This window comes from Dendrobates tinctorius, unplaced genomic scaffold, assembly GCF_039654945.1.
Source record: "Dendrobates tinctorius isolate UK_male_01 unplaced genomic scaffold, ASM3965494v1 ptg000224l, whole genome shotgun sequence".
NCBI classification, from domain to species: domain Eukaryota; kingdom Metazoa; phylum Chordata; class Amphibia; order Anura; family Dendrobatidae; genus Dendrobates; species Dendrobates tinctorius.
In genome coordinates, this window is record NW_027361891.1 from 4,824,076 (window position 1) to 4,846,421 (window position 22,346).

General features: G+C 41.0%; 1 protein-coding gene across 16 annotated transcripts in view; it reads right to left on the minus strand.

The window, feature by feature from the left end:
- GRIP1 (glutamate receptor interacting protein 1) overlaps positions 1-22,346 on the minus strand; it is a 919,857-nt gene that overhangs the window by 191,011 nt on the left and 706,500 nt on the right. For all 16 annotated transcript variants that reach the window (XM_073555470.1, XM_073555465.1, XM_073555472.1 and 13 more), the window contains exon 5: positions 1,616-1,699. In XM_073555470.1, coding sequence (XP_073411571.1) covers positions 1,616-1,699 — 84 coding nt within the window. The remainder of the gene's footprint in view (positions 1-1,615; positions 1,700-22,346) is intronic.

Here is a 22,346-nt window from a genome sequence, read left to right on the forward strand (position 1 = left end):
CACATATATGGAGAGAAGACTTTATAAGCACATGTATGAAGGGAAGACTTTATTAGCACGTATATATAAAGGGAAGACTTTATAAACACATGTATGAAGGGAAGCCTTTATAAGCACATGTATGAAGGGAAGCCTTTATAAGCACATGTATGAAGGGAAGACTTTATAAGCACATGTATGAAGGGAAGACTTTATAAACACATGTATGATTGGAAGACTTTATAAGCACATGTATGAAGGGAAGACTTTATAAGCACATGTATGAAGGGAAGACTTTATAAGCACATGTATGAAGGGAAGACTTTATAAGCACATGTATGAAGGGAAGATGTTTTATAAGCACAAAAATAATGGGATGACTAAGTAAATGTGTGAAGGTAAGACTCTGTATAAACACATATATGAAGTGAAGTCTTTTTATTAGTATGTGTATGAAGGGAAGATTCTTTATAAACAGATATATGTAAGGAATACTCTATAAGCACATGTATGAGGGGGGATTCTGTATAAGTAAATGTATGAAGGGCAGTCTCTTTATATGTAGATGTTTTAAGGGAAGACTTTTTATAAGCAAATTTATGAAGGGAAGACTATATGCGCGTGTATGAAGGGAAGACACTTTATAAGCAAATGTATGAAAGGAACACTCATAAGTAAATGTAAGACAGGAAGACTTTTTTATAAGCGCATGTATGAAGGGAAGACTCTTTATAGACACGTTTGAAGGGAAAAGTGTTTTAAGTAATTTCTTGACTTTGGATGCAAAACCACTTGAAGACAAGCTTATTGTATGAATTCAGTACTACCTAAATTAATGTATTACTACCAATATGGATTAACACAAGTCAAAACTAAACTACCACAAAGGAAGAAGTGTTGTAATAGGGAGGGTGCCTCACATGCACACAGGGAGAATGCAGTTGCACACTATGTATGGATTCTAAAGAACACTGATGGAGCACTCCTTTAACCCTGCTTTCCGCTGCACGCTATTCAGGATGGTGACATTTGCAGGATATATATATACAGTTTGCCTACATTTTTTTGCTTTGCGAAATTGGTAACAGGTTGCTAAAGTGTTTTCAAATGCTCTGCAAAATTAGTTTCTTATCTTTTAATGAAAATCTAAGGATATTTGTACCGGGTAGTGAATTAACTAAAAAGAATATTGTTTTAAGTCTTTCAGCAAAGGATCTTACTGATATAGATTTAGCAATCAAGTAAAAGTGATGAAAGCCTGCAAAACAGACCACAGAAAACAAGCTTAGAGGATTCAAAGAGTATGCAGCTTTCATCATTTGTAGCAAAATAATACAGAAAATGTAATTTACCATTTTGTTAGAGACTTTCAAAAAGGCTATCAGGGGAACTGCATCGAAAAAAAAAATTACAAATGCACACAATACATTTTCTCCAAGCCCCTACACTTTATATGCACAGTGGCTGGTAACTGCATAGTGAAGGTAATGGTCAATATCAGAGATACTAAAACCACACTGCCATCACCACCTCTGTAAAACAGCAATACTTGGCACTGAAACCCTTATAGCTACAAACATTAAATTCACCCTTTAAACAGGATGGGTATAATGTTAAATTGCAAAATGTTACTTACCTCGTATTACAAATCCGAAGGTGTTACCTTCTTTGTGAAGTGTCACTTCTACTGTCCGAAAAATCACCCCTGATCCTTGTATTGCTGAGGTGAAACAGAAAAGAAACAAGTAAAATTTTTTCTAAAATCGATTAACTGACATAAAAATAAAAAAGTAGGTAAAATAACCCAAATCACCACAAACAACGATGGAACTGATAAAATAATAAGTATATAAATATGAATATACTGTATATGCACAGACACACACATACATGTGTATACTCATACATACAGCCACATATATACTGTACATACATTTTATATATATATATATATATATACACACACACATATACATACATGTATGAGTATACACATACATAAACGCACATACAGTATATACATACATTATATATATATATATACACACATACATGAGCATACACATACATAAACGCACATACAGTATATACATACATTATATATATATACACACACACACATACATGAGTATACACATACTGTACATAAACACACATACAACTTTATAGGAAACCAATTATGGAGGATGAAACCACAGATCAGGAAACAGAATAAACACAGAAGGAACATACACATCGATGAAGACGTTTCCCTCCTTCTCATGTCTATGTATAGTCTACGCATCTGTGTATGTATAACTTAGGTACTGTAGTAATTTATTTATTTTACTCATGTATATAGCGTCATTAATTCCGCAGTGCTTTACAAACATTATCAGCACTGTCCCCGATGGGGCTCACACATTCTTGGGTTTTAGAATTTCTTCTTATTTATAAAAGTACTAACATTTTCCAGAGTGCTGTATAAAAATTTCAGGCAGGCAAACCTACAATATTTATGGAATGTTTTGCGGATGCTGAAATACAAGAGTCAATATCGCTGAAAAGGTCATGAAACGCATTACCCAAGTTTAAAGCTATTTATATTTAGATTTAATTACTAAAATTGTTTTTTTATAAAGCCCTAACATATAGATCATACAGTAAATGATGGTTTCATACACGTAGAAGGAAACAATTCATCTACTTCAATATCTAGAGTAGTGCCACAAGGTATGAATCTTGGCTTCTGCCATTGACTTTTCCCACAGTTCCATAAGGTATCACATCATGTAATAACCTAAATGACCTTACACACTCATTAGAGACAAAGTGAATAGTTTTTATTTTCCTCTTTGCACACACAGAATCTAGACAAGGTTTTTACAACAATAATTCCTAACAACTTGCAGATGACACATTGACAGCAGTCAATGGGCCATTATTATAGACATCCACAATACCCAAAGGGAATACCAATGCAGAAGACCCATTTACAGCTAAATGGGTATTGTAAATCCAAAGAAATCCAGGAAAAATTCCGGTAGTAAACACTTACAATTCAATTCTGGCATAAAGAAGCGGTAAGTATAGCTGTAAATACCATGTTGTGTGTAAAATGGAGCATATCATCCAGGGTAGAGTTCTTCAATTCTATTATTTATTCTTTTAAGTAGAAGGACCGTTTTCTGACACATTATTCAATGAGCTTTCATCAGTAAAAACATAATTTGACCGCATCGTGTTAGGATGAGAAGGTTTGTATTTTATTCCTCGCTGTTGGGTAAAGTACTGATTCCGATCCGCTCAGTCCCATTACTAAAGCACGGCACGTTGTACATGTTTTGTGGTGCCGATGCAGGGTGGCGCACTAGGCTTTATTTCACAAAATGTTCTCACTAAACCAATTGACCATTGGCAAGTTGAGCTTTGGGCAGCAAGGTCACATCTCTCCGAGTCATGTGGGTCAGTGTGTTATCTCTACGTTTCTAATGCATCTCAGCATTTCCCGTCCGGGCAGCCAACGGTATTTGTCAGGAGATAGATTACATTTTGGCTGCTCTGAAGGTAGATGAAGTGACAGACCCTTCTGATGACACGCCAGCTCTTTGTCACAGTGATGACTTCCACACAGTATGCTGGACCCCTGGGCAATGAATCACAGCTGCCATCTTATCCAGTAAATGCCATTAGTTCAGACCTGAACAATTGTAGATTGAATTGGCAGCAGAGTAGAATGGTGTCCTATGCCATACCTTCTTTTCAGCCAAACATCACAATAACTCCATTTCTGTAGAAGACTTAGTATACTAAGTGTCAAAGATGTATTCCTCATTGTCTCCTGGACTGTCCTCCCATCCAAGCTTTCCGAGGCAGTACAGGACAGGACAGAATATCTGGCAGAGTAGACAGACATGACAGTAACACATCTTGGCAAGTAGCTCTTTTACTTGGCCTTGTCCCTACGAGTGACAAACATGACACCAATAGCAACACACAATACTGAAGCTTGTTATATAGCTGACTGTACAGGACTTCACACATGACAGCACAGGGATCTACCAGAGATATACACAACACTATAAAGAGTACTTATCATCAGTCTGGGGCTGGCAATTTGGTGACTTTTCTAACATTCACCTAATAGCAAAAGGGACCAGAAGATGTCCTAATTCCCCCAAAAGGGCATGACTTTCTAGATAAAGTTGGGTTTGAACTTCTGGGTTGTGGGATATCCCAAAAATTAAAGACTTTTCAATTAGTAAATTAAAGAAACACTAATTTTTTTTATTAATTAATTAATTAAACCTATAACCTGTGTGTTAATATATTGACCGATTGCCATCTTCCCCGGCCTCCAAGACCACGCCGGTCCTTTCCTCACTCATGTGACTTTTATTTGCCAGATCACACTGGGATCTGTGGGGGAAGTGGAAGTGGCTTTTACTATACAAGTCTACCCTTGTGCGATTTTCCGTTTTCATCCCAGCGTGATCCGGCAAATAATATTAGCAAATACCTCTAATTAGAAATGTAGTATAGTTCTCCTGATTCATTATGTCACTTACCCTATTGCAGTAGCTACGATATCTATGGTTACGACCACTAACAACTGTCACTATATGAGTGGTTATAACCATGGATACCTACCTGCAATGCCCTGCACATGGGGTAAGTGACATAGCTTATCAGAAGAACTATGCTACATTTCTAATTGGAGGTATTTGCTAATATTATTATCACACCTACCACATATTGGGATAGGATCTTGGAGATGAGAATATCCCTTTAAGATGTTATTTTCCCTAAAGCCTCATACACTCAAATTCTGATGACTGCTGTAAAGACTGGGCTCATATCGAATAAACCCATTTGGAAGAAATGTTCAGAGTCCTGATGTATCTCTTTCTTGTAGTTTTGTATGTGTGCACAAATGTAGCAAGAAATAGACCTGACCGTTGGCAGACATAAAATAATGACTTGGCTTAAGAGCGCTTTATTCTCTCTGCACTTAACAAGAGCACACTTCCCTGGCAATAGAGACAAAGCTTTTTGCATATACATTACATCTGTTTCTCTCATCTCACTGATTATATAGTAAATGTTCATCTGCATAATGGACGTCATCGAAAAACCGAGAGGCCTGTCAGCATAATGTAAAAGTGGAACATTTGTATGATGCATACCGCACATATGGCTGCAGAATATTCTACCCGGAGAGGGACCTATGGCAATGACAATACACAGCTCTGAACAACCATGTAGTAATCATCATGTATCAGCCATTAATTATATCCTGGCACCGCTACGAGTCCGCTAGAATATAACAAGTGTGCGTGCATTAATATGTGCCCCCCCCGGGCCATGACAAACCCCATTTGCTCTGAAGCAGCAGAATAGAGCGTGTGTGCAGCCGTATCTGCTCCTGGATCGCACACAGTAACAATGCGTACCTTCCCAATGTGGGGGGCAGATGGTTCCAGGTAAAACGGCTGGTCATAGGGCTACAGTATGAATAGCTGTGAGCGGCAGCTCCATTTACATCACGCTTTAGATTTCATGATGCAGCATTATCGGAAAGAAAAATTAAGTCTATGCCGGCAAGCTCCTAGCCTAGCCAGGAGGGAATTAAAGCACAGCTCTACTTAATACAGACACTAAGCACAGTCAAGTTGTCTGAAAGATACATTGTAACGTATTTCATCAGCTAATACTTATCTGCCCTAGAAATGTGGAAAGCGGTTTCTGAAAACGTCCCCAGAAGGACTACCTCCCATTTAGAGTGGGCAATATTTCAGCGCGGAGGTTAAGACAATGTCTTTCTGTCTTCTAGAGTGCCCAGCTCAGCTGTATTCGGGCCTTCTGCTTGGCCGGTGTGCTCCTGAAGATTGACAGTTCAGAACCAGTAGCTTGGTCCATACATAACCCCTGCAGCGATGGGGGATTTTCCTTTTTTTGTTTTTCACTCCCCTTTCTTCCAAGAGCCATAACTTTTTTTTTACTTTTCTGACCATGTAGCCGTATGACGGCTTGTTTTTTTGCGGAACAAGTTGTACTTCTGAATGACACCATTCATTCTACAACATAATGTCCTGGAAATCAGGGCAAAAAAAATCCAAGTGGGGTGAAGTTGCAAAAAAAGTGCAATTTCACAATTTTTTTGCTTTTTTTTTTATTTACCATGTTTACTATAAGCTAAAAGTGACCTGGCAATATGATTCCCCAGGTTAGTACGAGTACGCAGATACCAAACATGTATAGTTCTTCTATTTAATTGGAGAAAAAAAATCATAGGTTTGTCAATCCCCCCATTTTACAAGACCCGTACCGTTCTCATTTTTTTAAAATCTGGGGCTGGGTGATGGATTTTTTTTTTGCAACCTGAGCTGATGTTTTTACGGATACCATTTTGGGGTAGATATGATGTGTTTATCGCCTCATTGCATATTGTGGTGATCAAAAAAATTTAATTCTGGAGTTTAGATTTTTTTTCTTGTTATGTCGTTTACTTATTGGATTAGTTTATTTTATATTTTGATAGATCAGACTTTTCTGAATGCAGTGATACCAAATAGGTGTTTTTTTTCTAATGGAGAATGATTTGGACTTTTGTGTTGATGGCCATCAAGTGCATGGAAAGATGCGGGGTCAGCGTGTGAGCTCGCATCAAAGACAGGAACATGGCCAACGACGTACATGCCCGTCATCGGTCGTGAAGAGGTTAAAGTTGCCTCTTCATGCAGAACGTTAGAGCGTTGACTATGCAGAATAGGAGATGTGCTGAGGCACTGATGCTGGCTGAGTCCAGAGGTTCAGCTACTTTCCGAGCAGCAATTTCATGCTCTAAACTTAAAGGAAATATATCAGCAGGTTTTTCTTATGTAATCTCAGGACAGCATGATGTAGGGGCCGAGATACAGATTTCAAGGATGTGCCACTTACTAGGCTATGTGCTGTTGTTTCAATACAATGACTGTTTTATCACCAGGAGATAATCACTACCCGGACTAAAGCTCCCATGAGCTCTGGTCCGACCACACCCCCTCCTCTGATAAGCAGTTTACTGTCAATAGACAATATACATAGAGAGCCTGTGGTGGGCGGGGTTAGCTTACTGAGCTATGATTCATCCTACATCTAAAAACTCTGATTCATAACTGCTGCATCCTGTAAAGTAAGTGAAGCTACATTTACATGGCAGTATTTTTGTTAGTATTTTACATCAGTACTTGGAAGCCAAAACCAGGAGTGGGTGATAAATACAGATGTGTTTCTATTATACTTTTGCTCTGATTGTTCCTCTCCTGGTTTTGGCTTACAGATACTGATGTAAAATACTGACCAAATACTGAAGGCAGGAATGTAACCTGCTAAACCACTGGTCTGGGTCTCTTGTCCTACATAATGATGCTTTCAGAAGAGGTAGCGAAAACCTGGTGACAGATTCCCTTTAAGCACAGATTATGCAAGCGTGCATTCCTGCCATGAAACTGGCCACCTCTGACACTCCACTCTGTGACCTAGGCAATGAGCAGTACTCAATCGGAATAAAAATTCCTCCAGTCTTGAGAATGGAGAGGATCTTTAATTTGAAGTAAATTCCAAATAGCTTGTTGTTACCAGCAGTTTGTCATTTTACTCATCTAATAAGATCAGACAACCACTTTAAGATGATGCATCACAGAACCTAGATAAAAATAAGGTATATTTCAATTTTGATTATGTGACCATGGTTACCATCACCAACCAAAGTAAATTCTCATGTCCATGTAATCACCAACATGGGTGACTGTAATCAACATCTGCCACACTGCAGCAACAGTTGAAATTACAGGTTAATAGTCAGAAAACCTGTAAAGGCCCCCCATACACATTATGGTACGTTCACATGTCCAATAATTAGCAGTTATAACGGATCCAGAGGGAATCCATTGACAAAAAAGTTGTGCAAAAACAACAACTTTTTTTTGTCAGTCTAAGGCTGGTTTCACACTTGCGTCTTATCACGCAGCGCATTGTGCGCTATTGGTCGCACGCGCAATTGTCCCCTATCTTTAAAATGGCGGGCGCAGTGTCCAGCGATTGCACGCGGGCCTCAGTGTTTGTGTGCGCTGCGCATTTTCCAGGTGTGCGACTAGATGCGCCAGATGCTACATGTTGCATTTTTTGTTCCGCCCAACGTCGTTAAAAAATCGCATGCGCACGTCAGCGCACGAAATACGCAAAAAAATTGTAATATAGTCTATGGTGTCGCTGACGTGCGCTGTGAAGTGCGCATGTCAGCGCTTTTTGAGCGCACGCAATTTCAGAGTAAACAATGTCTAGACACTTGCTTAATACACCCCTTAAACAAGCAACATTGTTTTGGAGGAGGGTAGATAAATGAAGGGGTCTGTAGTGCCAGATCATTACTCTCCAGACAGACTGCAAGACAAAGAAGACAAGACAACACCCACACAGCCTGAGATAATCCACTACTTTGGAGAACACAGCAGCTATAATGTGAGTATTCTAAAATCAATTTATGTGAGCCTGTCCTTTAAAATATATTATGTACTAATGTTTTTTGGGTTTTTTTTCCAGCATGTCTTCAGGATCCCAATACAGTCCTTCCAGGGAATAATTGGAAGAAGCAGAGTGTGAGGTGAGTATTTTGCTGCCTTTGTGTAAGTATACCTGCCTCTCCAAATAGGTAATTATTTCTGTTCTTTTTTACAGACTTCAGCATCGGACCAGCCAAGTGAGCCGGAACAGCCAGAGCAGTGTACACAAGGCCCGGCGGGGAGGAGACGCAATGTAAGTATCCATTATTTAAATTTACCTTTTCTTTTAAATTATGTTTTCTATTCCTGTTTTCATGTCCTGTTTTTCATGTTCTATTTTTTTTCCCTCTATACCATTCTCCACAATTTCCACGATTCTAATGTATTTCTTTTCTAGGTTCCACAACGGGATGAAGACCTGTACATTGACAACGAACATCTGATCACCCTTGTCCAGGAGCGTGTCCCGTTGTGGGACAGCCGTGACCAGCAGCAGTACAAGGACATTGTGGTGACCCGGCAGCTCTGGAATGAGGTGGCCGCTGCGTTGATGGAGATACTATTAAATGAAGGATACACAAACACAGCATCATGAACTCAATCGTACACCTGGCCAGTTGATTATTATATTGAAGTGTAAAAAGACAGAGTGCACTCGGTACAGGTATCAACAATTTTTTTTTATTAAGATAAACACAAAAGTAAACTTTGTTACACCATTTGGTCTTGCCAGGCCACCCGTCCTAGATCTGAGTTGAAGTAGGCCGCAAATTGGTCCCTCATTTGGCCAACTTCAACGAATGACCTGAGAGGGTGCTGATTAAATTCAGGTAAGGGGTTAGGAGCGGCATCATCAAGTTCAAAGTTCGGGTGCTCTCTAACCATAACAAAATTGTGTAGAACCACACAGGCCTTCACCACCTCATCCACTGTTTCTGGTTTCAGATTAATGGCTGTGGTTAAAATGCGCCATCTAGAGACAAGTATACCCCAAAAGCACACTCTACAGTTCTTCTTGCCCTGGTCAGCCTGTAATTAAAATTCTTTTGTTGTGGTCTAAGTCCCAGCTGGAGTAGGGTTTGAGGAGGTTTTGGCACATCTGGAATGCCTCATCCCCAACCATTACACCTTCGGTGTTGGGAAGAGGACGTGGCATGGGTAGATTGAACTGGTTGCCATACAACCTCCGGCCCATGTCCGAGTTCTTAAAATCCTGGGAGTCATTCCCACGCCCAAATGCACCAATGTCCACTGCAACAAACTTACAGTCTGCATCAGAAATTGCCATGGGTACTGTAGAGAAGAACTTTTTGTAATTATAGTACTCTGATCCAGTTCATTTTGGTTTTACAATCCGGATGTGTTTCCCATCCACCACACCCAAACAGTTGGGGAAATTGCAGACTGTCCAGGATCTTTCTGCATTTTCAATCCACTTTTCCATAGTGGGGAGGGGCAGAAATTCGGGACAGAGAACGTCCCACAAAGCCCGGCAGGTGTCCGCAACTATTCCCGACAAGGTGGAGATTCCAAGCCGGTACTGGAAGTGCAGTGAAGAGAGGGTCTCACCAGTAGCCAGGAATCTGGGAAACAGAGAAACAATAAAAATTAATATTTGTGTATCTGGATTTTTACAACACCAAAAAATAAAATTACAAACAAAAAAAAAGGCATAAACATAAATATGCAGCCTTTTCTTTACTACATGGCATAACAATAATGCTGCAGCCTTTGTTTAAGTACATGGAATAACAATAATTCATTGTACATCTGAGAGAACAAATAAAATTAGGCAGGCATTGATTTTTAAATACTACGTACCGTAAGGTGACTAGGAGCCGTTCCTCAGGAGGAATCGCACGACGGAGCTGTGTGTCCTGTCTCCGGATGGCATCTTGGACACGAACAAGCAAATACATGAAGCTTTGTTGGGACATCCGTGTGTAATCAGTAAATTTATCCGGGTTTGCCTGGAGCTCGCTGTAGAGGGTGTGGTACGCTCCACGGCTCTCCCGGAGTTCATCAATCGGATGTATCCACAAACGCTGCCACTGCTGTCTTCGCTGTCTCTCTCTCTCCCTTTGTTGATGGCAAGCAACTGCATAAGCCTGAGCCATCCTGATGTCCAGATCGAAGTTGAAGTAAAAAGTCTTCCAGCGCAGATCCATGTTGTCAAGAGAAAATCCAAGGAAATGTGAAGAATACAGCTGTAAACTGGGTCTATATAAAGAATTTCCATAACACAAGCCCACTGCTGTCCCATTGGTGGTGTCTGATGCAAGAATATTTCTAGAATTTTCCTCCTGTGATTGTGACAACATGCGCATAAAAAACGCATATGCATGAAAAACGCTTGAAAAAGTATACAAACGCTGCATTTTTTTGCCTTACCATGCACGATAATGCGACAAAAAAAGCAGCGTTTACAAGCGTTTGTATGCGTTTTTGTCACGCGTTTGATGTACGCGCCAAACGCAGCACAGAAAAATGCTAGTGTGAAACTAGCCTAAAAACTGATTTCAACAGGATCCGTTTTTTTTTTACATTGAAGTGTATGGCAAATAGATTTGTTAGACATCGGTGTTCTTCCATTTGAAACTGATCCAGGAAGCAAAAAATGGATCCTTTTCAAATAAAAGAAAAACAGATGGCTAATTAACGGATTGGTTTTCTGTAGACTTCAATGGAAAAAAACAAACAAAAAGAGATCCAGTTGGAACCATTTTGTTTTAAACAGAAAAGTTGTGTCTGCACATCTTTTTTCGTCAACCGATTGCTGATGGATCCGTTCTAATGGATGACTACTGGACATGTGAACATAGCCTTAGACTGTTAGCTGAACACGTCAAAATTGGTAGTTTTGGCGAATGGCAAGTAATGTTCATGGAGGCCTTAACAAAGGCAATTCTGTCTTGCCACCCCTGCTAGGCCACAGCCGCCTGTTCACTTTTCATATGTAGACAGTAATGCATTAGAATACATACATGCATTATCATTTAAAAAAATACTCTGAGAACTACAAGAAAGTGTCTTTTGGCATATTCTGGTTTAAAAAAAATTATAAACATTAAATGTTAAAGTATTAAAAAGGTTTATAATAAAATGCTCTCTAAAACACAAAGCAAACTAAAATCTCACACAGTAAAATCAACTACGAGGCAAAAAAATAAATAAAAAAATCTTGAAACTAAACTAAGCCAAATACTTAAAGAAGAAATGTTTGCCCATAGACCCTCATAATTATGTATGTGATGTAATGCAAATGTATTAAAATACTAACCGACTGCCATCTTTCCGAGTTTCCAGGGTCGCTCTTGTCCTCTTGTGGACCACATCACCTGAAAACATACTAACCGGCTGGCACAGGGGTGTGAGTGTAGAGGAGAAGTCATTTTCACAATGTAAGTATATAGAGCCTTTTTTTGATTCTCATAAACTCACTTTATTGGAAAACAAGCACCAACCCATACAGTAAGAGCTGACCAAACGGAAGAGCGGTCATATGATCCAGAAGAGGACCAGAGCAGTGCCGGAAACTGGTGAAGACGGTGATTAGTAAATATTTTAATAATGCATTACATCACATGCACAATTACAAAGATTTAGAGAAATTAAAATACTGAGACTTTTTCTTTAAGAGGGTAATATATTAAAACAAAAGTGTGGGTAATGATGTAACTTTTTTATTAAAGAAACACTTCTAAAAAAATGTTTCTATATCAGAAAAGATAGGGGAATGCTGCACCTAGAAAAGCAATATTTGATTATAAAACGCAACTGTATGCAAATACAAATAGTGGTAGTACAAGAGTATAATCAGATTATAAGCGTCAGTTACCAGTCACATGAAAGGCAGGCCTGGCTTGCGGGGGGAGGGACAGCCACATGGGAGGCTGGTGGTCCCCTCCGTTACTTGATTTCTCCCCATATGTTATGTTGTTGCGACCTCCCAGAGAAAAAGCAAACAGGCTATGTTGTACACGAGCTCTTAACTCCTTTGGGTCACTGCTGCACTCTGGACTGAACCTAAATCCCATACGCATGCCTCTGGCAGCTAAAAACTCCAAAACTTAAGATTGGCCATAACTCCTTAATGGACTGTCCTAGGGAGTCAGTTTTGGTGCCATCAGGTCCGGCCAGGCCCCTTCAACGTGTTGAGACCAAACACAGCTTTGCTACCTGGCTCCTACTAGCCAATCTATGTTTCAACCCACCCTGGGGTGCTAAAGCGAATTGAGACCCTTGAAGGCATTTGGCCAGTTTCAGTGATCTCAAAAATGTAACCGATGTGTGTCCAGGAGGTGATAAGTACATATTCTCCTTAAGAAATCCTAGCTATCTGAACAAAGCAGTTACACAACATGGACTCCATAATGCAAGCCAACCTTTTGTTCTGAGCTTAGCTGGCTCAAGATGTGAGATTTGTCACTCACAGTCTTTTGAGGCTTGACCACCTGCGGAGTTAGGTGCCCTGTTACAGCTGCACAAAGGAAGGGAGCTTTATAATCCCATGCCAAATAGGATACAAATGATTGACATGAAATTATATCTCCACTATTCTTAATATTAAAATTTGGGAATGTTTAGTTTGCAAAAGAGAAGACTGAGAGGAGACTTAATAGCTGTCTACAAATATCTAAAGGGCTGTCACATTGTAGAAGGATCAACTTTATTCTCATTTGCACAAGGAAAGACTAGAAGCAATGGGATGAAACTGAATGGGAGGAGACACAGATTAGATATTAGAAAAAACTTTTTGACAGTTAGAGTGATCAATGAGTGGAACAGGCTGCCACGAGAAGTGGTGAGTTCTCCTTCAATGGAAGTCTTCAAACAGAGGCTGGACAGACACCTGACTGGGATGATTTAGCGAATCCTGCTTTGAGCAGGGGGTTGGACCAGATGGCCCAGGAGGTCCCTTCCAACTCTACGATTCTATGATTCTATGATTCTAATATTTCCCATTCACTGATCGCTGAGTCACATCCAGTTTTATCTGCATTCAGGCAGCTACTCAGTATGCTGCATTCCTGAAGTTGATGAGTAATCATTTCTTCTTTGTTGCATCTCTTCAGCCTCCAGATGCTTTCTTCTCCCTTGCCTTAGGAAGCTGGCTTCATGATGATCATGCTCACATTTCAGCACATAATTATTGTTACACTGTGTAACTTCGAACTTTTATGCAACCACTGAATTTATTGGACCAGTCAAGTCTGCAAATTGCAGATGTGACTAGTGTCGTGTGCAGACCCTTTCTGCCATACCAAGGACTATTGCATGTGACTACATGTGCACATAGCACACATATCAAAAATATCCATGTGAACATAGCCTATTTCTTGATGAGATTTTAGGATGTAAATCTTTACAGATGACCTGTAACGGCTGAAAAGTCTGTTTTAATAAATACTAGTATTCTCCATGAATGAGCAATTCTATAACATGTTTTTTTTATTACTCTACTGGGCCATTTGTTTGTTATTCCTTCTAGAAATATTAGAATAAATTGATAACTGGGTGTTACCATTTTCCTTATCATCACCGACTGGACACAGCCAGAGTGTGTGCAGATATGTCCAATTTGTGACACCCCCGTTTTCAATTTATTACCAAATTTCTAGTGGGAATAACAAAAAAAGCAAGAGAAAGATTCCTGTGTGGGTCGATACATGGCGACGTTTTGTGAAGCCCAATAAAAGTCAATCCGTTGCACTTTATGAATGCTGAAATGTTTTAAGAGTCTAGATCACGTGAAGTCATTATCCCCCTCTACTCCTCTTTGGTCAGACCTCATCTGGAATACTGGGTCCAGTTCTGGACCACACATTTTAAAAACATAAAAAAAACTGGAGCAAGTTAAGAGAAGAGCGACCAGAATGGTGAACAGTTTGCAAACAATATCATACGAGGAACTCTTAAAGGATCTGGGAATGTTTAGCTTGCAAAAAAGAAGGCTAAGAGGAGACTTAATAGCTGTCTACAGGAAAGATGTATATATTTGTACCGTGTTAGCCAGTAGATAGAAAAATATTCAGGATTGAGAGTCCTCAGTAGTTGATGCTTTTTAATGGCTAACTGAAAAGATGGTAACACATTGCAAGCTTTCGAGACTACTCAGGTCTCTTCATCAGGCTAGAGAAGAGACCTGAGTAGTCTCGAAAGCTTGCAATGTGTTACCATCTTTTCAGCTAGCCATTAAAAGGTATCAACTACTGAGGACTCTCAATCCTGAAAATTTTTCTAGCTGTCTACAGATCTCTGAAGGGATGTCACAGTGAGGAGGGATCATCTTTATTCGCATATGCACATGGAAACATGAGAAGCAATGGATTGAAACTGAAAGGGAAAATATACAGATTAGATATTAGAAAAAACTTTTTGACAAAAGAGGGTGATTGATGAGTGTACCAGACTCCCAAGATAAGTAGCAAGTTCTCTTTCAATGGAAGTCTTCAAACAGAGGCTGGATAGGCATCTGTCTGAGATGGTTTAGTGAATCCTACATTGAGCAGGGGGTTGGACCAGATGACCTTGGAGGTCCCTTCCAACTCTACGATTCTATGAAATTACCTCCCTTCTAGATGACAAAAATCAGTCTCCCTGTTGCACCTATTGCATGCCCAAATATTTCACAAACAATTTCAATTGAATGGTAAGAGTAACCATCCTTTTCATTTTTATTTCATAAATCAATAATACAAATGAAAATAAAGATTTTATGTTGGCTAAATTCTATATTTTCACAGAAGAAAAGCAAAATGCAGGTAAATGTTATAATATGGGGAATTATTTACGAATACAAACATGTCAAGATAGCAATTTGTGCTGCAGATGAAATCAGAAACTGGAGTCGGAAAAACACAACTCAACACAGACATTTTTAAGCATATTACTTTGATACTGGGCACCTGAAGTACAACATGATTGTCAAAACCGGTCTCTAAGATGCTTGTTTTAAATGCATACAAACATTATCTAACTGTTGGGCTCATAGGATCCTCTCTCCTATGTACAAAAACGTTTATCTTGGCCGAGTGTTCCTATGTTCTCGTATGAGAAAGCCACTAACAGAGCACTCTGGCAGCAGTTCACCTTCCTATCTAACCCAAGGATTGGCCACTGAAATCCTAACAGCCAGATCCTTCTCTTCCTAACCCCACAGGAATTGTACTTTATGATAGTGGTAAAATTTCTTATGACTTGCATTTATTCGTGAAAAAAACATAAATTTGGCGAACATTTTGAAAATATTTTCCATTTTTCAAACTGCTAATTTTTATGCCCTTAAATCAGAGAGCTATATTGCACAAAATAGTTAATAAATAACAGTTACCACATGTCTAATTTACATCAGTACAATTTTGGAAACATAATTTTTCTGTTAGGCCGTTATAAGGGTTAAAAGTTGACCAGCGACTTCTCATTTTTACAACAAAATTTGAAAAACCTTTTTTTTACGGACCACCTCACATTTGAAGTGACTTTGAGGGACCTATATGTCAGAAAATACCCAACAGTGACACCATTCTAAAACCTGCACCCCTGAAGGTACTTAAAACCACATTCAAGAAGTTTATTAACCCTCCAGGTGCTTCACAGGAATTTTTGGAATGTGGAAGAAAAAAAAATTTACTTTTCTTTCACAAAAAATTTCCTTTAGACGTAATTTTATTTTTACTTTCTCAAGGGTAACAGGAGAAAATGGCCAATAAATTTTGTTGTGCAATTCTGAGCATGCCAATACTCCATATGTGGGGAAAATCTACTGTTTGGGCGCACGGCAGGGCTCGGAAGGGAAGGAACACGATTTCACTTTTTTAATGTAAAATTTGCTGGCATAGTTAGAGGATGCCATGTCATATTTGTAGAGCCCCTGATGTGCCTACACAGTGGAAACCTCCAACAAGTGACACCATTTTGGAAACTACCCTTAGGGAACTTACAGTGGGGAAAAAAGTATTTAGTCAGCTAACAATTGTGCAAGTTCTCCCACTTAAAAAGATGAGAGAGGCCTGTAATTGACATCATAGGTAGACCACAACTATGAGAGTCAAAATGAGAAAACAAATCCAGAAAGTCACCTTGTCTGATTTTGCAAAATTTATTTAGCAAATTATGGTGGAAAATAAGTATTTGGTCACCTAAAACCATGCAAGATTTCTGGCTCTCGAAGACCTGTAACTTCTTCTTTAAGAGGCTCCTCTGTCCTCCAGTCATTACCTGCAGTAATGGCACCTGATTGAACTTGTTATCAGTATAAAAGACACCTTGTCCACAACCTCAAACAGTCACACTCCAAACTCCACTATGTTGAAGACCAAAGAGCTGTTGAAGGATACCAGAAACTGCAGGCTGGGAAGACTGAATCTGCAATAGGCAAGCAGCTTGGTGTGACAAAATCAACTGTGGGAGCAATAAACAGAAAATGGAAGACATACAAGACCACTGATAATCTCCCTCGATCTGGGGTTCCATGCAAGTTCTCACCTCGTGGGGTCAAAATGATCGCAAGAACCACATGAGGGGACCTAGTGAATGACCTGTGTAGAGCTGGGACCACCATAACAAAGGCTACCATAAGTAACACACTACGCCACCAGGGACTCAGATCCTGCAGTGCAAGACGTGTCCCCGTGCTTAAGCCAGTACATGTCCGGACCCGTCTGAAGTTTGTTAGAGAGCATTTGGATTATCCAGAAGAGTGTTGGGAGAATGTCATATGGTCTGATGAAACCAAAGTAGAACTGTTTAGTAGAAACAAAACTCGCAATGGTTAGAGGAGACAGAATGCTGAGTTGCATCCAAAGAACAACCATACCTACTGTGAAGCATGGGGGTGGCAACATGCTTTAGGGCTGTTTCTCTGCAAAGGGACTAGGACGACTGATCTGAGTACATGAAAGAATGAATGGGGCCATGTATCGTGAGATTTTGAGTGCAAACCTCCTTCCATCAGCAAGGGCATTGAAGATGAAACGTGGATGGGTTTTTTAGCACAATAATGATCCCAAGCACACCGCCAGGGCAATGAAGGAGTGGCTTCGTAAGAAGCATATGAAGGTCTTGGAGTGGCCTAGCCAGTCTCCAGATCTCAACCCCATAGAAAAACTTTGGAGGGATTTTAAAATCCGTGTTGCCCAGCGACAGGCCCAAAACATCACTGCTGTAGAGATCACGCACGCCCATACAGTTACATTCTGCGGCAGAGCAGGGAGAATCGATCTCCCTACTCTGCCTCCCAGCCGCTATGGGCCCCTGAGAAGGCGTGGGGGGCCCCGGTGCCAGCAGTGCGCCCCCCACCTCACAGCCAGCAACGTCGTCCTGGGCTATTCTGTGCGCACAGGACCTGTGATGAGGTCACGGGAGGGGCGGAGTCAGGGGGTCACATGATCAGGGGCTTCAACAGCTGCAGGGCTCTGCTGTGCTGGTTGTCATGGTGCTGGATGAGGTGAAGTAAGTTTCTGTGTGGGCTCAGGAGGGGTTTACAGGGTGGATGTAGCAGAGCTGTGTGTATGAGGTGTACAGAGCGGAGTCGTGTGTGTAGAAGGTGTACGGAGCAGAGATATGCATGTATGAGGTGTACGGAGGAGCGGAGCCGAGTGTGTATGGGGTGAGCGGAGCCGTTTGTGTACGGAGCGGAGGCAAGTGTGTATGGGTCGGAGTGTACAGAGCAGAGGCGTGTGTGTACGGGGTGTACGGAGCAGAGCCATGTGTGTGCGGGGTGTACGGAGTGGAGCCTTGTGTGCAATGTGTACGGATTGGAGCCGTATGTGTATGAGGTGTATGGTGCGGAGCTGCGTGTGTACGGGGTGTGCGGAGCAGAGCCGTGTGTGTACAAGGTGTATGGAGCAGAGCCGCATGTTTACAGCGTGTATGGAGCAGAGCCGCATGTGTACAGCGTGTATGGAGCAGAGCCGCATGTGTACAGCATGTACGGAGCAGAGCTGCGTGTGTACGGGGTGTACGGAGCAAAGCCACGTGAGTACAAGGTGTACGGAGCAGAGCCACATGTGTACAAGTGCACGGAGCGGAGCCAGGTGTGTACAAGGTGTACGGAGCGAAGCCGCGTTTGTACAGCGTGTACGTAGCAGAGGCGCGTGTATACAGCGTGTACAAAGCAGAGGTGCATGTGTACAAGGTGTACGGAACAGAGTGCGTGTGTACAAGGTGTACGGAACAGAGTGCGTGTGTACAAGGTGTACGGAACAGAGCCGCATGTGTACAAGGTGTACGGAACAGAGCCTCGTGTGTACAAGGTGTACGGAACAGAGCCTCGTGTGTACAAGGTGCGTGTGTACAAGGTGCGTGTGTACAAGGTGCGTGTGTACAAGGTGCGTGTGTACAAGGTGTACGGAACAGAGCCGCATGTGTACAAGGTGTACGGAACAGAGCCTCGTGTGTACAAGGTGTACGGAGCAGAGCTGTGTGTGTATAGGGGGTGTGAAGCAGAGCCGTGTGTGTATAGGGGGTATCAGGTGCAGTAATAGGGACACATATGGCAGCAGTGGCTCAGCATTGGGGTATCAGGTGCAGTAATAGGACCACATATGGCAGCAGAGGCTCAGTATTGGGGTATCAGGTGCAGTAATAGGTACACATACGGCAGCAGTGGCTCAGTATTGGGGTATCAAGTACAGTAATAGGGACATATACGGCAGCAGCGGCTCAGTATTGGGGTATCAGGTGCCATAATAGGGACACATACGGCAGCAGAGGCTCAGTATTGGGGTATCAAGTGCAGTAATAGGGACACATACGGCAGCAGAGGCTCAGTATTGGGGTATCAAGTGCAGTAATAGGGACACATACGGCAGCAGAGGCTCAGTATTGGGGTATCAGGTGCAGTGATAGGGACACATACGGCAGCAGAGGCTCAGTATTGGGGTATCAGCAGGATGAGGGGTTTGTGCAGGTTGCAGACCATATTGCGGTAATATCCATGTTGGTCTTTATATAGGGATTATTTTCAGTAACAGCGCAGTCATCTCCTACATCCACCATTAGGGTGCGTCACCGAGTTGTAATCACAGTTACCTAGTTAGGGGCCCACTCAGAAGTTCCGCCCCCCCTGAACCGAAACCCTAGCTACGCCTCTGGTTGGAATCATATTGTTTGAGGGATTGTGGGGTCCATCATAGTGTTTGAAGGTCTGTTGGAGCCATCATATGTGGGGTGTGATTAGGGCATCATACTTTGAGTGTAGGAAGGCTTTGAAGGCATCATACTGTGTTGGGGGGTGTGGCGATCATACTGTTTGAGTGGAGATCCCTGTTTGTAGGGAAATAATGTTTGGGGGTATAGGCGTCATCAAATTGTATGTGTAATGGCCCACGAAGTTTTCCCCGTATGTGCAATGGTAATCATACCTGTTATTATGGAAAGATGCAAAGGTGTAAACATATTTAGGTTCAATCTATAATTGTTGACTTTGATATTGTCACAGAAAACACTGGAATTAAAGAATAAATAGTTTTTTTGAGAAAAATTTGGTTAGTAGTTTGAGTGTAATTATGTGGGATGCGCTTTTTTGAAGGGGCTGTTGATAATGGAAGCAGCCAAAAAATGCAAAAAAACATATAGGGATGGTATATTGGGATTGGAACAGAGAACAAAGAGCAGTGGCAAAAAATTTAGATTTATAGGTTGATATTATTTGAGATCTCTTAAAAAACAATTTTATTTAATCTTCTAAAGTAGCATTTTCTAGTGGTATAGATAGGAAAAGGTTGTCTATTAAGAAAAAAGGTAATTGTGGGTATGTTCACATTCCAATGTTAATCATAAATCCCCTGAGGATAGGGAATATAAATCTTACCTTGAGTGTTTTTACCTTGTATATTTAGAATAAAAAACTTTTTTAATAAACCAATATAGCACAGGATATACGGTAATTTTCGGGAGCGCCAGCACCAGACTGGTTTTCTGCATCTTTTCAATTCCAATGTTAATACAAAGGGTAAAGTTCTGACTAAAGGAGTGGATGTTTTGGTATTTGTTAAGCAATATTTTGAGATATTATGTCTACCTTATAGTCAAGCTTCCATTGGGGAGATAGGGAACATTTCAATTATGTAGACCTTCCAAATCGCTGATCATGCCAGAGATCTGTTAGATGCACCAATAACTCTTGAGGAAATTACTAGTGTAGCGTCCTCATGTGAAAAAAAACAGTCTCTGGCTTAGATGGATTATTACTGGAAATGTACGAGGCTTTTGCTATGGCAATATGTCTTTTTTTTCTATTCTGAATTATTTTCAACACAGCAACTTCCCTCATCAATTACAAAAGTCTGAAATTGTTTTCATCTTCAAGCAAGGTAAAAAGCAATCTTACCAATCAGCATTTGAAACAGCTGACGCGATGACGTCATCTCATCGCATCAGCTGTGTACCGCCGGAGAGTCAACGCACCGGAGGCAGAGAGAAGAGCAGAGCGCCAGGGAGCGGGACCGAGGTCAGTATGTGGTGTTTTTTTTCATGTATATGAATATGGGGATCCTATGGGGGTGAACATGGAGATTCTATGCAAGTGAACATGGGGATCCTATGAAAGTGAACATGGGGATTCTATGGAAGTGAACATGGGGATTTTATGGGGGTGAACATGGGCATTCTATGGGGTGGTGAACATGGGGAATCTATGGGGTGAACATGGGGATTCTATGGGGGTAAACATGGGGATTCTATGGAAGTGGACATGGGGATTCTATGCAAGTGAACATGGGGATTCTATGGAAGTGAACATGGGGATCCTATGAAATTGAACATGGGGATTCTATAGAAGTGAACATGGGGATTTTATGGGGGTGAACATGGGGATTCTATGGGGTGAACATGGGGATTCTTTTGGGTGAACATGGGGATTTTATGGAAGTGAACATGGGGATTCTATGGGGTGAACGTGGGGATTCTATGGAAGTGAACATGGGGATTCTATGAGGTGAACATGGGGATTCTATGGAGGTGAACATGGGGATTCTATGGAAGTAAACATGGGCATTCTATGGGATGAACATGGGGATTCTATGGGGTGAACATGGGGATTCTATGGGGTGAACATGGGGATTCTATGGAAGTGAACACGGGGATTCTATGGGGTGAACATGGGGATTCTATGGAAGTGAACATGGGGATTCTATGGGGTGAACATGGGGATTCTATGGAAGTGAACATGGGGATTCTATGGAAGTGAACATAGGGATTCTATGGGGTGAGCATGGGGATTCTATGGGGTGAACATGGGGGTTCTATGGTCCTTGAGATATTTGTAGACAGCTATTAAGTCTCCTCTCAGTCTTCTCTTTTGCAAGCTGAGCATTCCCAAATCCTCTAACCATATTTCATAGGACATTGTTTGCAGAACGGTCACCACTCTGTTCGCTCTTCTCTCAACTTGCTCCAGTTTGTTCACATCTTTTTTTAAAATGTGGTGCCCAGAACTGGACACAGTATTACAGGTGAGGCCTAATCAAAGGGGAGTAGAGGAGGATAATTACTTCATGTGATCTAGACTGTATGCTTATGTTAATGCAACTCAGAACTGTTTGCCTTTTTTGCTGCTGCATCACACTGTTGTCTCATGTGCAGTCTGTGATCTATTAGTATACCTAAGTCTTTTTCACAAGTGCTGTTGCTTAGTCCTATTACTTCCATTGTGTATATGCTTTTTTTTGGATACCATTTTCCCAGAAAGAATTACCTGGCCTATAGAAAATTCTGTTCACATGCAGAGTTGTTGTTGTTTTTTTCTCATGCACTAGCATTATTTTTTTTTCTTAACTGAATTTGAAAACTGCAATGTTTTTTTACATCTGTAGCATGTCAATTCTTTCAGTGCAAAAAAAT